The sequence below is a fragment of the Marmota monax genome, unplaced genomic scaffold (genome assembly GCF_021218885.2).
Source record: "Marmota monax isolate L192 unplaced genomic scaffold, Marmota_monax_Labrador192_F-V1.1 WCK01_AAM20220418_F8-fsc00086, whole genome shotgun sequence".
In the NCBI taxonomy this organism is placed as follows: Eukaryota; Metazoa; Chordata; class Mammalia; order Rodentia; family Sciuridae; genus Marmota; species Marmota monax.
Genome location: NW_026693086.1, coordinates 7,319,167 through 7,336,716, shown reverse-complemented (window position 1 = coordinate 7,336,716; position 17,550 = coordinate 7,319,167). Strand labels below are relative to the sequence as shown.

At 39.1% G+C, this 17,550-nt stretch overlaps 1 protein-coding gene across 2 annotated transcripts in view; it reads left to right on the top strand.

Moving 5' to 3' along the window:
* Window positions 1-5,104, top strand: part of Septin14 (septin 14) — a 41,232-nt gene extending 36,128 nt beyond the window's left edge. For both annotated transcript variants that reach the window (XM_046454592.2, XM_046454593.2), the window contains 2 exons: window positions 629-761; window positions 4,925-5,104. In XM_046454592.2, the coding sequence (XP_046310548.1) occupies window positions 629-761; window positions 4,925-5,104 (313 nt within the window). The remainder of the gene's footprint in view (window positions 1-628; window positions 762-4,924) is intronic.
* The last annotated feature ends 12,446 nt before the right edge of the window (window positions 5,105-17,550 follow it).

Below are 17,550 nucleotides of genomic sequence, written 5' to 3'. Positions count from 1 at the left end.
TGTGTTGGAGAGGAGTGACCCTCTTACTGCTGGGTTATCAGAGTCCCTGAGTCGTCTTGTCATCGAGTCAGTCATGGTTCCTTGAAGAGAACCCAAATTGAACCATCTTCAGCAGATGATATTTTAAGTGATTTCTTGCTTTAATTGAACTATTTTCAACACAGCCTCATATCTTAGAGGTTTTCTTAAATTTTCTTGTCAAGAGATGTAAAGAACCTGATATAATGGAAAGTGGAGGGAGTAAGAAATCAGTTCTGTGTGTTTCAACACCCTGCTGTTCTTTGTGTACACCCCTGAGACGGTTTTGCACCCCCTGCCACTGAACCACATCCCCAAACTCTTCTTGTAAATTTTGTTTTGAGACAGGGTCTTGCTAAGTACCCAGCGTGGCCTCCAGCCTGCAGTCCTTCTGACTCCAGACAGCTGTGGTGGCTGGCTTGCTCTGCCCAGAACATGCACACTGTGTCAACAATTATGTCTCACTCCTGTCATCCCAGTGTATGGAAAGTTCATTTTGTGTTACTACATATGAGAGGATGATATTTCATGGGACCTGAAATGCAGATATATTGTTAACATGCTCATTTATAAGAGAATTTTAACATAAGTCATAAGCATTCCTTTTTAGTTTTCAAGAGATATATGAAGCCAAGAGACAAGAGTTTTATGATCAATGCCAGAGAGAGGAAAAGCAGTTGAAACACAGGTTCATGCAGCGAGTAAAGGAGAAAGAAACAACACTTAAAGATGCTGAAAAAGAGGCAAGTACTGCCCGGTTCCATAGCAATTGTATTCATTTTCAGGTATACTATTAAGTTGAGGATAATCTCAGGAGATTGGCTGATGTTCGGGGGAAACTTGCTATTCTTCAACAATTGGCTATCCACTATATAGAGTCTGAATATAGCCTTTGCAAAATTACAGCCTGTAACTCTATGTTTTCTGAAGTATCTTGAGAATTTCCCATTTATATTTCCTGCGCTCCAGGTCCCAGGCGGCACCACCCTCCTAGCAGTGCTGGGCTAAGTTTACCCAGGACTCTCATGAGTTGGGTCCTCATGCCTCAGGCTTTCCCGTGGTGGAGCTGAGTGTTGGGAGCCTGCATTCTGTGTGCTGGGGGTCATTCCACTGCATGGATCCCCTGAGCACTGCTCCTGGGGGCTGTCTTGGTGGCTTCCCCTGTGAGACCGCTAGGCATTGTCCTTGTGGGGCTCTCTGCAGTTGCCATGCTCGCCTTTTGAGGTCCCTGTCTTCCTAATTGAGCTTCAAGGATTTAAAATAGATTTTTTCTTGGGTAATACTGTAGTTTTTGCATTGAGCCCATGTCTTTTTTTTCTTTTTTACAGTTTTTATTCTTTTTAGTTATATCTGACAGCAGAGTCTATTTTGACATATTTGTACCAATGACACCATGCCACTTTGAGCCCATGTGCTGTGAGACAGCAAATGGTACTTTGAGGTTTTTGGTGACCAGTGAGTTACTGTCAAGGGCTGCAGTTTTTTTTTTTTTTTTTGTACCAGAGATTGAACCCAGGGGAATTTAACCATGGAACCCCAATCCCCAGCCCTTTTTTATATTTTATTTTGAGACAGGGTCTTGCTAAGTTGCTCAGGGCCTCACCAAGTTGCTGAGGCTGGCTTTGAGCTCACAATCCTTCTGCCTCTGCCTCCTTAGCTTCTGGGATTACAGGCATGCACCACTGTGCCCATGGGATGCAGTTTTGAAGATAACTAATGTCAGTTCCAGGAAGAGGCATGCGTCTATGGATTTCAGAAACTCATAGGGCTCTTCTGCTGTTATCCTCCTGCTGCTAATTGTGGTGGTCCTTCTCTCCCTCTCCCTGTCCTCTTCCTCCTCTCCCACCTCCCAGTTTTATAAATTTGGTAGAAAATGCCAAGTGAGGGCTGGGGATATGGCTCAGTTGGTAGAGGGCTTGCCTTGCATGCACAAGGCCTTGGGTTTGATCCCCAGCACTACAAAGAAAAACAAACAAACAAAAAAATGCCAAGTGATGTACAGACTAAAGTCATGATGAACTGCTTCACACTTGCCCAGAGAGCCTTGTGTATTTAGATGCCCTTGACAGTGAGTCCATCTATTTAGCTTTTTAAAAACTTTTTCAGAATAGCTATCTCTTTTTAAAAATATTTTTAGTTGTAGATGGACACAATACCTTTATTATGTTTATTTAGTTTTTTAAATTTTTATTGTGGTGCTGCGGATTGAACCCAGTGCCTCACACATGCTAAACAAGTGCTGTACCACTGAGCCCCAGCCCCAGTGCAGAGTATCTACCTCATTATTCAGATTTTTTTTTATATCCTGTATTTTTTTCCTTTAGTTTGATCCTTAGACTTTAAAAAACAATTCATAGATGATTTAAACAATCAACTTTAAAAATTTCTTCTTTATTTACATTTTTATCTGTTCTTTTAGTTATACATGACAATAGAATCCATTTTGACATAATTACAAAAGCATGAAATATATCTTGAAACATACTTTATATACAGAGATATGAAAAATTGTGCTCTATATGTGTAATAAGGATTGTAATGCATTCCACTGTTGTCGTGTATTTAAAAAAATAAAATCAATAAAAAAGAAATATATCTTGATCTAAATCAGTCCCCAGTACCTCTCCTTCCCCTCCCCCCATCCCTTGCTCCTTTCCTCTATTGATCTTTCTGCCATTAGCCACATCAATGTTTATAGCAGCACAATTCACAATAGCTAGGCTATTGAGCCAACCCAGAGGCCCTTCAATAGGTGAATGGATAAACAAAATGTGGTATCTATACACAATGGAATGTTACTCAGTCTTAAAGAAGAATGACTTTATGGCATTTTCTGGTAAATGGATGGAACTGGAGACTATCAAGCTAAGTGAAATAAACCAGTCCCTCCAAACCAAAGGTTGAATGTTTTCTCTGATATGCGGAAGCTAAACAATTAAAAAATTTTTTGTCTAAAATTTTCTCAACTTGGATATATCTGGATTTAATTGTTTTGGAGTTTGAACTTTGGAGTCATCACCTTATTTTCTCATGTTGTCTGTGTTTTGATGTTGACATTTGCTTTTATGTTGGGATGGATGTCTTTAGTATTTTTAGATGATGGTCTTTTTCGTGAATTTCTTTCTCCTCATAAATGTGCCCTGCCACTGGAGGTTTATCTTAACCTCAGCACATCCACTCAGCTTGTTCAAAGTGCTGTGTGCAATTCTCAGCTCTGCTTTGGGAGAATAACCATCAGCAATAGCTATAGCTTCAAAGCAGAGTATATGTCAATGTACAGTAAAAGCTTATTTAAAAAAATTTTAAAGTGTATTTAAAATTATCTCTACCACTCTATTAATTAAAGAGAAGAAAAGTGGAATGATTATATAGAATGTGCTAAAAATTAGATAACAGAGAAAGTAAAATTAGGGTTAAACTCTATAAAAAATAGAGGAGGAAGTGGGATATAAAAAAAATCAAGAAAAGAATGAAAGAAAGAAGAGAAGGGGAAGGTATGCAAATGAGAGAAGGAAAGAGAAAAACCTAATGACTGAATTTAAAAATGCTTAAGATTACACAGAATTAGGAAATCAAAGGGGACATAGGAAGCCAAGCAGGGGGACTCAGAAGAACACAGGTGGGACAGAAACCTGTGGGGAGGCTGCACATACTTTCTGCTGAGGCCCATAGGGCGCTTCCTCAGGCACTTCAGCTGTGAGGCCATGGTCGGTCCAGGTCCCTACCGCCTTGGGCCAGAGGCAGCATCTCAGCATCACACTGAGGGGGTCTGTTTGTTCTCCCACATTGGGATCAGCTTAGCCACTGTGGTGTGTCCATCCAGGTGCTACCCTGTCCTCCTCCTTACCCAGCTTATGCACAGGGGGTTCTGGGCCTTGCTCTGTGGGCCTCAGGAATGGTGGCCACTGGGGGGCTGTGCTGTCCTCAGTCCTGTTGCTGCCTCCCCTTCTGGTTCAGGCAGAAGTCTCTGTGCACTGGAGCTTTCTGGTATGTGTGGAATCATGGCAGGACAGGGTTGGCTGCAATGCTCTGACCATCCTCCTCTGCTGCCTTGGGAGGTGGTTCTGGACATTTTCTGGTTGGCCTGGGTCCATGTGGCCCTGGCTTTCCTGGGGGACTGGCTCTGGCTCTTCGCAGCAGCCCACACCCTCTCCTGCTTGTAGGGGGCACTTCACGTGCAACGTGGAGGTTTTGGTGCACACACAGGCGAACCTGGGCAGTGGATGGAGCCCCACTCTCCTTCCTCTGCCAGCAATGAGTTTTGCTAGCTTTCGGATTACAGGATTTGTTGTTTTTGTTGTGTACTGGGGATTGAACTCAGGGCCCTCGACCACTGAGCCATATCCCCAGCCCTATTTTGTATTTTATTTAGAGCAGGGTCTACTGAGTTGCTTAGCGCCTCACTGTTGCTGAGGCTGGTTTTGAACTTGTGATCCTCCTGCCTTAACCTCCCAAGCCTTTGGGATTTCAGGTGTGTGCCTCTGCACCTGGTAGTCTACAAGGATTTTGTGCAGACTGTGAGCCTAGATTTAGCAATTTCACCAAAGAGACCCTGTGGAATAAAAGAGTTAGAACATATACTTTCTTAGGAAAAAGGAAAATGTTTAAAAATTTTTGTTCATAGAATTTTTTTTTTTAATGGTGCTGGGGATGGAACCCAGGGCCTGTGCATGGGCTGGAAGGGGTAAGTACTCTACTGACTGAGCTACACCCCCAGCCTCATAGCATCACTTGGTTTAGTGAAAGCATATTCAGTTTTAAAATCAACAAAAGAATTACACATATGAAAACTCATGAAAATATAATGAATCTTTAAATATTGTTTGATGTTCAGGAAAAGACAATCTGTTCTTCAGCTGTTCTGTAACACTTGGATTTGGGTCATGACTGCCCATTTGTCTTACAGCTGCAGGACAAGTTTGAGCACCTTAAAAGATTTCAACAAGAGGAGATAATAAAGCTTGAAGGAGAGAGAAGAAAACTGGAAGAAGAAATCATCGACTTCTGTAAAACAAAGGCTGCCTCTGAAAATGTGCAGGCTCAGCTGTGCGCCAACATGAGGAAGGACAAAGAGCGTAAGAAGTAGTCTTTTTACCTTCCAGCTGTGCAGGCTTCTGTCACTCTCTGTCCCCTCTGCTGAATCATGGCAGTGAGCTCTGGTTCCGGCTCTGGCCTTGAGAACTCACTGGTTGTCTCTCTGTGTGCTTCTTCCACTTGAACGTGGAGTCCTTGTTAGGTGCTGTGTCATAGATGAGCAGTGTCGTTCAGAATCAGTTCACAAGTGAAAAAAGAAGTAGGCAGCACAGTACAAATAGAGTGGGTTTGGGGAGGAGGTTCTTTTACCATAGCCATGGCTGTGGCTCCAGTAGTGACTTAAGATTCATATCTCAGTAGAAACTGTGGGCTTCGTTTGAAATGGTAGGCATAAAATGTTATAAAGAGGTCACAATGAAACCCATTTCCTTATCAATTCTACTGATAACAAGTCCTTGTTAATTTTCATTACGATACAATATTGACTTTTGGTTGGAATCCTTGTGCTTTCATGTCAGAGCTCTGTAAAACTGATATTAGGATAAAAGGTTCAAAATCTAGAGACAGTACAATGGGCAGCCGTGAGTGCCATTTAGGTAATGATGTTATATATGCCTGGAAGATTTTCAGTAAGTTGAGTCTAAAGTGTTCAAAATTATGGAAAGTAAGATTTTTTTTTCTTTGGTGAAAACTTTCTTCTGGCCTTATGGGCTGTAGTTTCTGAATTTAAAATGTTTCCATCAGTTTATGTGAGTGTGGCTGACTTCCACCATGGCTCAGTCTATTAAAATACAACTTTCGAGGGTCTTTCCCTCTGTTCCCTCCAGCTACATCTGGTTTAGCACACAGAGCCTTTCCAGAGTAATGTTTGCTTTTGTTGAACTTACATTGCTGCATTCATTTTAATTATAGCATTTTTAGGATATCAGAATATTGTAGTATAGTCTCAAAATACTTCCAAAAACATGATCTTTGATTAAACCGTCACTGCATAGTGTTGTTCTGTGAAGAACAGAGGATGGGAAGGCAGGTCTCTGTCAGCTTCACATATGCATGTTGTTAATCGTTTTACAATGGGGGAGGAAGGGTCTTCTATATGGTTTTCTAGCGCAATCTCTGCAAGGACAGGATCTTTGTTTTGCTCACTTAGGTTTTCATTCCTGGGCTTAGACGATTCCTGACCCACAGTGGATATTAGTAGTTGAATAAATGAATGCTGCAAGAATACATCAGCTACATTATACGCACAAACTAATTTGGTACGTGAATTTCAGAAGACAATGCAACTTGTTAATGCTTTTCAACATGCTTGTGTGTTGTATTGCTGAAAGACTTGTATTCTCTTTCTTTCATCTTAATCAAATGTTATTAAAATCAGACTCACCAATGTTATGCCATAGTCAAAAACAATAAAATTAACCTTGTAAAAATTATTGCTCCTCTATAGTTAAGAATGGACTTTTAAGGTAATAATGGAAGAATCCAGTTTTATTATAGCAAAAAGTATTCACCCTAAAATAAACTGTAATTTTTTTCATTGGTTTTCTCAAAGTATAAACCACCAAATCATAGTTTATTTTTGCTCTTTCCACAATTAAAAAAATAGAGTTAGTTTCCTATATAACTTTTTACTCTATATGAACAAAACCACGACTTTGCTTGGCTTTATTTAAAATAGTTTCCAAATTTATGTAGCCCAGAAAGATTTAATGTGAGAATTCTTTATTTTTTCATTAACGTCCTCACATATTGCCTTATTGTGGGCTGAGTTTTTTTTTTTTTTTTTGTAGTGATGTTTTGTTTCCATTAGTATTTCCTTGTATGTCTACTCTTTATTTTCTTTTTGGCTGCTGTTGGTATTGCAGGTGACATCATGAAATTATAACAGTCAAATCTGAATTGATGTCAACCTCAGTCATGTACCCAAACTACCTCTTTAAAGTCATTGATACAACACATTATCTCTCTGTTCTTTGGTACCTGGTAAGACACACACCAATGCTTCTCATGTATTGGTTTTATGAATTGGGTAGAAAATGCAAAGTGATGTGCAGACCAAAATTATAATAAAATGTGTCTCACTTGCCCAGAGAGCTTTGTGTATTTAGGTGTCCTTGAGAGTGAGTCCATCTATTTAACTTTTTCTTTTTTTTGTACTGAGGATTGAACCCAGAGGTGCTTAACATCTGAACCACATCTCCAACCCCTTTTATTCTTATTTTGAGAGAGGGCCTCACTAAATTGCTGAGGATGGCCTTGAACTTGTGATCCTCCTGCCTCAGCCTCCTGAACCACTGGGATTACAGGCATGTACCACTGCACCTGGATCTATTTAACTTTTTAATAAACAAGTTTTAGCTGGTACATGAAAACACAAGTTGTACACACTGATGCAGTAAAGTGATGGTTCAACACATTGACCTTGTGTGGTGTTTACAGGGTAAAAATGTAGATCGCCTCACATACTTAGCACTTCCTTGTGCTGAAGACCTTCCCAGCCCTTTCCTCCAACTCTCTGAGACGCACAGGCCATCGTTGTTGGCTAGGTCCTTGCTGTGCAAAGTGCATCAGACTCCCTACTTTTGTCTAACTGCACTCTAGTGCTCAGTGAGCAGCCTTTCCCCATTCCCCACTTCTGGAAACCACTTTTTTCTCAACTTCTGTGAGACCAGCTGTTTCAGGTCCCATGTGTCAGTGGCATGTGGCTCCTGCCCCTCTGTGCCTGCTTATCCCACGTAATGCAGTCATCTCCAGGTCCAGCCATGTCACGATTTTCATGGCTCCAGAGCACTCCATTATGTCGACCAGTCTCATTTTCTGTGTTCACTCCCTGGCCGGTGGGCACTTCCTAGCTGCTGGGCTGGGGCTGCAGTAAGCAGGAGAGCAGGTGTCTTATCGACTTACTGATTCCTTTGGGGATGTGCCCAGTAGTGAGATGGCTGGATAATGTGGCAGCTCCATTTTTACTTATTTAAAAAAACCATAGTGGCTATACTAATTTACATTCCCACCAACAGTGTACAAAGGTACCATTATCTCCTCGTCTCCAGTAGCATTTCTAATTTTTAGTCTTTTTGGGTAAGAGCCTTTTTTTTTTTAACTGTGATAATTCACTGTGGTTTTGAATTTCCCCATTGATTAGTGATTTTGAACATTTTGTTTTTCATGTACCTGTGGCTATTTGCATTTCCTATTTTGAGAAATGTCAATTCAGATCATTGCCAATTTCTAAATATTTATTTTTTTTCTTTTGTATTTATTAGTGCATTATGGTCAAACATAACATTGGGGTTCATTTTGGCATAATCGTACAAGCATGAAATATAATCTCCAATTCAGTCCTGAGTACTTACCCTCTCTCTCTCCTCTCTTCCTTCCCCCTGTTCCTCTTCCTGTACTGTATTGGGCTTCTTCCTATTTACATATTTTTTTAAAAAATTGGTGCCTTATACGTAAACACAGAGGTGAAATTTACTGTGGAATATACACCCATGTACACAGCGAGTTCTGTTGATTTCTCTCCACTGTTCCTCCCCTTCCTCCTCCCTCGTTCCTCCAGCTTTGTCCCTTTTCTCTGCTCACCTGATCTCTCTTTTATTGCCATGGAATGCCCACCATTTCCCCCCCCTTACTTCATTCTAGCTTCTGCATATGAGAGAAAATATTTGATCCTTGGCTTTCTGAGTCTGGCTCACTTAACCTCAGCATGATGTTCTCCAGTTCCATCCTTTTAGTAGAAAATTCTTCTTAATGGCTGAGTAGAACTCCATTGTGTATATATGCCACATTTTTTTTTTATCCATTCGTCTGTTGCTGGGCCTCTAGACCGGTTCCATAACTTGGATACCATGAATTGTGCTGTTATAAACATTGTGGTAGCTGTATCACCATAAAGCATGCTGATTTTAGTTCTTTGGAATAAATGCCAAGGAGTGGGATAGTTGGGTCATAGGATGGTTCTATTCTTAATCTTTTGAGGGATTTCCATACTGCTTTCCAGAATGGTGGTACTAATTTGCAGTCTTTCCCCCGCATCCTCACCATAATTTACTATTATTTGTATTCTTGATGATTGCCATTTTGACGGGAGTGAGATGAAATCTCAATGCAGTTTTGATTTGCGTTTCCCTGATTGCTAGAGATGCTGAACATGTTTTCATGTATTTGTTGGCAATTTGTATTTCTTCTTTTTAAAAAAATTTATATTTATTATTATTTATTTATTTATGTGGTGCTGAGAATCAAACCCAGTGCCTCACATATGCTAGGCAAATGCTCTATCATTGAGCTACAACCCCAATCCTTTGTATTTCTTATTTTGAGAAGTGTCTGCTGAGTTCATTTGCCCATTTATTAATTGGGTTATTTGTTTTTTTTATTGTTAAGTTTTTTGGGTTCTTTGTATATTATAGATATTAATCCTCTATTATAAGAGTAGCTAGCAAAGATTTTTTGTCCCATTTTATAGGTTCTCTCTTCACCTTCTGGATTCCTTTCCTGTATAAAAGCTTCTTACTTTGATGCCATCCCATTATTAACTATGGCATTATTTCCTGAGTTTTAGGTGTCATTGAGAAAGTTATTGCTTGTGCCTGTATATTGGAGTGTTGTTTTTATCCATTTATTATTGGGCTGTTTTACTTTTGGTGTTGAACTTTTTGAGTTCTTTATATGTTCTGTATATTGATTCCCTGGCAGTGGAGCAGGTGGTAAGATCTCCCATTCTGCAGGTGTCTCTTCATGTCTTGTATTCTTTGCTGTGTAGAATCTATTAAATTTGATGCTGTTCCACTTATTGATTCTTGATTTTATGTCTTGAGCTTTAGGGGCTTAAGGAAGTTGGTGCTTGTGCTGACAAGTTGAAGTGTTGAGTCTACATTTTCTTCTAGCTGTTGCAGCGTTTCTAGTCTAATTCCTAGCTCTTTGATCCACTTTGAGTTGACTTTTGTGCAGGGTAAGTGGTAGGGATCTAGTTTCATTCTTCTACATATGGATAACGAATTTTCCCAGTGCCATTTGTTTAAAGGGATGCCTTTTCTCCAGTGTTTGTTTTTGGCATCTTTGTCAGGAATCAGATGACTATATTGGTCTGTGCCTTCTGTTCTACACCATTTGCTTATCTGTCTGTTTTTTTTATGCCAGTACCATGCAGTTTTTGTTACTATGGCTCTGTAGTGTAATTGGAAGTCAGGTATTGTGATACTTCCACCATTGCTTTTTCAGCTTAGAATTGCTTTGGCTATTCTGGGTCTTCTATTCTTCCAAATGAATTTTAGGACTTTCTCTGCCTCACAGCCCTGTGAAGAATGTCATTGGTATTTTGATGGGGATTGTGTTCAATCTGTATATTCCTTTAAGTAGGATGGCCATCTTAACGATATGAATTCTGCCTATCCATGAAGATGGGAGGTCTTTACATCTTGTGTCTTCTTCAATTTCTTTTTTCAATGTTCTATCTATAGATTTCATGTAGAGGTCATTCACCTCCTGGGATAGATTTATTCCTAGGTATTTTATTTTATTTTTGAGGCTACTGTGAATGTTATTGTTTTCCTGATTTCTTTCTCTGTATATTTATTACTGGTATATAGAAAAGCTTTTTTTTTTTTAAAAAAATAACTTTATTTATTTATTTTTATGTGGTGCTGAGGATGTGCTAGGTGAACGCTCTACCACTGAGCCGCAACCCCAGCCCAGCTTTGGGTTTTTATATGTTGATTTTTGTAACCTGCTACTTTGCTGAATTTATTATCTCCAGTACTCTTCTGGTAGAATTTTTGGATCTTCTAAGTATAGGATAGTATCATCTGAAGAGTGATAATTTGACTTCTTATTTTCCTATTTTTATCACTTTTGTTTCTTTCTCCTACCTAATTGCTCTGGCTAGAATTTTCAGCACCACATTAAATAGAAATGGTGAGAGAGAACATCCTTGTCTTGTCCCAGATTTTAAAAGAAATGCTTTTGGTCCCCCCCCCCCCCACTTACTATGAGGTTAGCTTTCAGTTTTTCATATATAGCCATTATGATGTTGTAGTAAGTTAATTCTGTTCCTTGTTCTTCCATTTTTTATTACGTAAAGGTGTTAAATTTTTCCAGACTTTCTCTGCCTCTATTGAAATGTCTGTTCAATTTTTGTCCTTGATTCTATTTATATGGTTGTTTATATTTATTGATTTGATTACGTTAAACTATCCAAGTTTGTCCTGATGTACAATCTTCTAATATGTTGTTGAATATGATTTATAATGTTTTAGTAAGGATTTTTGCATCTATGTTCATCAGAGATATTGGTCTGTAGTTTTCTTTCTTTGATATGTGCACATATGATTTTGGTATGAAGATGATACTGGCTTTCTAGGGTGAATTTGGAAGTGCTCCATCCTTTCCTATTTCATGGAACAAGCTGAGGAGCTTTAGCATTAGATCTTCTTTATTTATTACTATTATTCTTTACTTTGCAGCATGATTTTTCTTTATTATGTTTTTCAGCTGTAGCTCTTCCATTCAGAAACGGGAGACCATGTTTTCATTAAGTCTGTTTTTCCAAATAACCCAGTCGATAAATGGGCAAAGGAACTGAGCAGACTCTTCTCAAAAGAAGAAATATGAATGATCAACAAATCTATGAAAAAATGTTCACCATCTCTAGCAATTAGAGAAATGCAAATTAAAACTACATTGAGATTCCATCTCACTCCAGTCAGAATGGCAATTATCAAGAAACAATAAGTGTTGGCAAGGATTTTGGTAAAAGGTTCATTTGTACATTGCTGGTGGGACTGCAAATTGGTGCAACCACTCTGGAAAGTAGTATGGAGATTCCTCAGAAAACTAGTATTGGAACCACCATTTGACCCAGCTATCTCACTCCTCAGCATATATCCAAAAGTTTTAAAATCAGCATATTCTAGTGATTGGCCACATCAATGTTTATAGTAGTTTAGTTATAGTAGTTTAGCTAAGCTATGGAGCCAACCTAGGTGCCCTTCAACAGATGAATGGATAAAGAAAATCAGTATATATGTGTATGTGTATGTATATATATATATATATATATATATATATATACACACACACACACACACACACAATGGAATGGAATATTACTCATCCATAAAGAAGAATGACTTAAGACATTTTCCAGTAAATGGACAAAAACTATCATGCTAAGTGAAATAAGTCAGTTCAAAGAAACCAAAGGTCCAATGATTTTGCTGATATATGGAAGCTAACCTAGAGTAAAGAGGGATGGAGAATAGATATTCAGTAGCTTAGACAAAGGGGAATGAAGGGAAGGGATGGGGGATGGGTAAAGGAAAGACAGTGGAATGAATCTGAAATAATTTTTCTATGTACCTATAAGAATATATGAATCTCACCATCATGTACATCTGCAAAAATGGGGTTTGAATTAGAATAAGATATCCATGCTTATATAATTATATCAGAATGGATTCTGTGTTATGTATAACTAAAAAGAACCAATAAAAATGTTTGTTTTCCCCTCTGCTTTCCCCAGCTTAGGAGTAGGTTGAAAACGTCTTAATTTGTATAAGTTGTTATGAATTTAAATCTTAATTTATCTATTTTAAGTGTTAATAAAGCATTCAAATTGTAGATTGTATATGACTTCTAAAAATAAAATGCACTTTTATTCTGCATAAATATTATCAAAGCAATCTTTTTCTATTTGGGAAATTTCTATTTTTTTTCTATTGAAAAAATCTATTAATATTTCCAATGTTGAGATAGTTGGGTGCCACTTAGTGTTCAATTTCAATAACTACTAACTTTAAAAATTCAAAATTGCTCTTGAGGTTCTAAAAACTACATTTTGGAAATGCCCCCCGCCCAGAGTTTATGATGTCAAAATAAGACTGGGAAAAGAAATCATGTGGGATCAAAGTCAGTGTAAAAGTAACCACATGCTACTTCAATGTGAAGAACAGCCCTATTGCTTTTGACTTCACATGCAGATTTTTGCCTCCTTCAAACTGCATCAAAAATTTTAGGCAACATTTAGGTAACTGGAATATACAGAAAGACTCTGCATAGTCAGAATTAGGCTTAATTAACCACATCCCACACTGAGCAGAAGGAGGCAGTTCATTCAGAATATCCATGTCTTTACTGCAGGTGGTCAAAGTAGGAAAGACATAATGTGTGTGTGTGTGTGTGTATGTGTGTGTGTTTAAATAGATGTGCTCTTCTATCTAGAAGCTCCATTACATCAATAGCACAAAGTGGGCTTAATGGTTACTTCAGACAATTCAGCAGTGTCAGTGTTTAAGGAAACAAGTACTTTAGAAACAAGCCAGCAGGCAGGTAGTGCACACACTGGGATCCTGCACCAAGGGGAGATCATGTCCCAGGTGGGACAGTGGGAGATGGTGGAGGACTTACTTCATTGACCTATTCAAAACAGTGTGCAAATTAAAACTTGCAAATCATTTCTGGAATTGGCTATAGTTAACTGAAACCTCAGATATTGAAACCATGGGTAAGGGGGACTACCAAAGTCAAGTGTTTGAAAAACAAAAAGGGAATCTCAAAAGCAGGAATAGAAAAGAATTCATCACACACCAGACAGCCTCCAAAATTTGTGATTTCTGTTCAGAATTCATGAAAGCTCCATCTTTTCAGGAAGTGAGATGACATTTAAATTGCTTAAAGGAAAAAAAACCCTACCAACTCAAAATTTTATACTGAAAAGTCAAGGCTCGTCGTCGGAGATTAAAATGCACACACACAGATAGCAGTGACAAAGATGAAGCACTTTATTGCAAGATGCTGCCAGCTTATATAGGGAAATGAAAGTCAGTTATCCTAAAACAGGAACCCCCTGGGACCAATCATAGTAATGGTCAGGTCATCATCTGTGTGCATGAGATTCATGGCGGTCACAAGCTGTTCACAAGCCCAGATGGGTGAATCAACTGAAAAAATTTTTAAAACAACCTGTTATCTGCCCATTGGCAATTTGCCCGCTGCCATGTTACATTCATGGACCCATTATTAGAAAAACCCAAGGAATCCTCGGGAAACTCCCAACATATACCTGACAAAACTGTCCTTTAAAAGTGGAGAAATTTGTACACTCTAGCCCCACACATGTGCCCCAGCTGTGTATAAGAGATTTGCTTTAGATCCATAAACACTAATAAGTTGAGAAAGGAAAATACTACATAAAAATAGCATCCAAAAGACACATGGAATGGCCAAGAAAATATCAGATAAAAACCATTTCATGATGAAAAGGGCACCAAATGTCAAGACCATGGCCAATCTGCCAAGATGATGTAAAAACTACAAGTACCAAAGTAAATAAACAAACAAATAAAATTCTGAAGATACTTATAATAGGTTAAAAGACTAAGTTGGTAGTCAAAGACACAATAAGACATTTAGATAAGAAGTGAAATTCTGTTAGCTCATAATATGGCTTTTTAGGCAATGTGCACACAATTTTAAGCAAGCTACGAAAGAACTATTAGATCAATCAATACAGCATGGTTGAAGGATACAAAACCAACATACAAAATCAGTCCATTTCCTGGACATTAGCCATGAACATTCGGAAGTGAGTTAGGGAGACCACTCTATGCATGGCAATATCAAAAATAAATACTTAGTAATAAGCAAGTATGAGCCTACCACACTGAAAATCCTCACCAGAAGAAAACATGCCTGTAATCCCAGCAGTTTGAGAGGCTAAGGTAGGAGGATGGAGAGTTCAAAGCCAGCCTCAGCAAAAAGTGAGGTGCTAAGCAACTCAGTGAGACCCTGTCTCTAAATAAAATACAAAATAGGGCTGGGGATGTAGCTCAGTGATTGAATGCCCCTGAGTTCAATCTCTCATAACCCCCCCCCCCCACCAAAAAAAATCTTGTCCATATTCATGGACAAAATGATTTAATGTGGTTAAGTGAAAACCCCCAAGCTGACCTATGCATCAATGCAAACCTTACCAAAATCCCCACCATTAGTCTTTGCAAAATATTCAGTGATTCTAAAATTCATATGGAAGTTAAGGACCCTGAGCAGCCAATACAATCTTTAAAATGAGCAGAAATAGGAGACTCATATTTCACAATTCCAAACCAGCACAAAGTTTCACTTATCAGTGAAGCTGGACCTCTCCCGCCCTAGGTGAAACCAACTCATAAGAGACAAACACCCTGACACAAGACCTAATCTCTGGAAACCTACAAATAAAAAGAGAAAATGCCCTGAGACTTGGTGGAGCTTGGGGTCTCCTTAACATGTCTCCATAAGCACAGGAAACAAGAAGCGGACCGACAGGCCGACCTCAAACCCTGAGGCTGTCACACAGCAAGAAAACAACCCAGAGTGAAGACAATCTCGCCAGCAACTGATTTGATATGGTGAGTAACCACATGAATAACTCCGAAAAGCAACCTAGGTAAAAGGTGGGCATGCTGAGCAGAGACTTCTCAGAATAAACACAAATGGCCAATGAGTATATAAAAAAATGCTCAGTAAATTAGTTTTCAAGGAAATGCAGATCAAAACTATAATGAGATATCATATTAGCCTAGTTAGAGTGCCAATTTTCTAAAAAACAAAAAATAACAAATGATGTTGTTAATGTGAGGAAAAAGTAACTCATACACTGTTGGTGGACATTTGAATTCTTGCATCTACTATAGAACCATTGTGGAAGGTCCTCATAAAACCAAAACTAGCTGGGCAGGGCTGCCCATAGCTGTAATCCCAGCCACTGCTGAGGCAGGAGAATTGTGAGTTCAAGGCCAGTGTGGGCAAGTTAGCCAGGCCCTGTCTCAAACAAACAAACAAACACCAAACACCAACCCCAAAACAAAAACTGGACTGGAAGGCCAGGCTTGCTTAGCAGGTGCAAGGCCTTTGGTTTAATCCTCAGTACCTCAGATATAGTAAAAATAGAGCTACCTTATGATCTCACAAGTGCTAAGACATGGAATCAACTTGGGTGCCAATGACATGTGACAGGATAAATACAGATAGATAAAAATGCATATATAATTAAATCCTGTCACTGGCAGCGAGTTGGATGAAATTAGGGGACAGTACGTTAAACTGGAATAATTTATAACTAGGACAGTGCATGTTCTCTTATGGGTGGATGCTGAGGCAGCAACCTGCATGTGGGAGGGTAAAGACTGAAGGCTGCGGAGTGGGTAGAGGGATGAAGGGGATGGATTCAATGCACACCACTGGCATGTGCAGGTGTGTGTTAAAATATCACTGGAACCACAATAATATGCACAGTTCATACACATTGATGAAAACTAATATTCTTTAAAAAGTTATGACAATCAGGACATTGTGGTACTGACAGAAGGACAGACATACACATCCCTGGAACAGGGAGGTCAGGGTGGTGATGCCAGGGCAACAGTAATGTGGGAGGCCAATCCCAGAAGCTTAGCAGGACCTTGTAAAAAGCACAGACTGAGAATGGCTGGGGACATATCTTAGCAGCAGAGTACCTCTGGGTACAACTCTTGGTGCCACAAAAATAAATAAGTGGAATAGAATTTAGAATCCTGAAATGAATGTTTATATTTACAGTCAATTGTTTTTCATAGAGGGTGCCAGGGAGATGGAGGAGATGTTTTCCAATGATCTGGAAAAACTGGTTATCCTTATATAAAATGGAGCAAAACCTAACATCATATGCAAAAATTAACTTAACACAGATGAAGGAACTAAATGGGAGAGCTGAAACCATAAAAATATTAGCAAAACATAGTACAAGTCTCATGACCTTGGCTACAAACAGCTTCTTAAAAATGACACTTCTTATGCATGCAACAGAAATTGTAATTTATTTAACTTAAATGGTTTTCTGCATTAAAGTACACAATTGAGAAAGTGAATGGTAGAAAACAAGTACAAATTATATGTGGATAAAGGCCTTGTATCAGAATGTATTAAAAAAAAACTTTTACAAATCAAAAAGAGTTAAAAATAAAGCACCCTGATTTTAAAGAGCAAATGACTTAAACAGGCATTTTTCCAAAGAAAATAAACAAATACTCAATGAGCAAAAGAAAATATGCTCAGTTTGATCTTGAAAAGAAAACATCCTATCCCTTGAAGCAACACGGTGGACCTAGAGGTGGAGTAACCCGTACCAGACCCGCGGGTGCAAAGCCCCTAGAGCCCATGCAAGCCAGCCGTCCCTGGCACCCAGGACCCGCCCGGGAGGGGACTTGAAAATGCGCCCTCGGCCCCTGACGCCAGGCCGATCACAGCCATTAGTAAGTGCCCGTCTCCCCAGGTCGCCAGAACAGAGGGTTCTTAAGGTCCTCACCATGACAATAAAAAGATGTGAGGTCAAAGTCACGCTCTTACCATGTTGATCACAGGATGCAAACGCCTACTGAGACTTCGCTGCACCCCCTGAATAATCACGATTTCTATGTGTAAATTTCAAATAGAATTTTAAAACGTAGGAATTCCCAGTCACCCCCAAGTACAGTTTATACT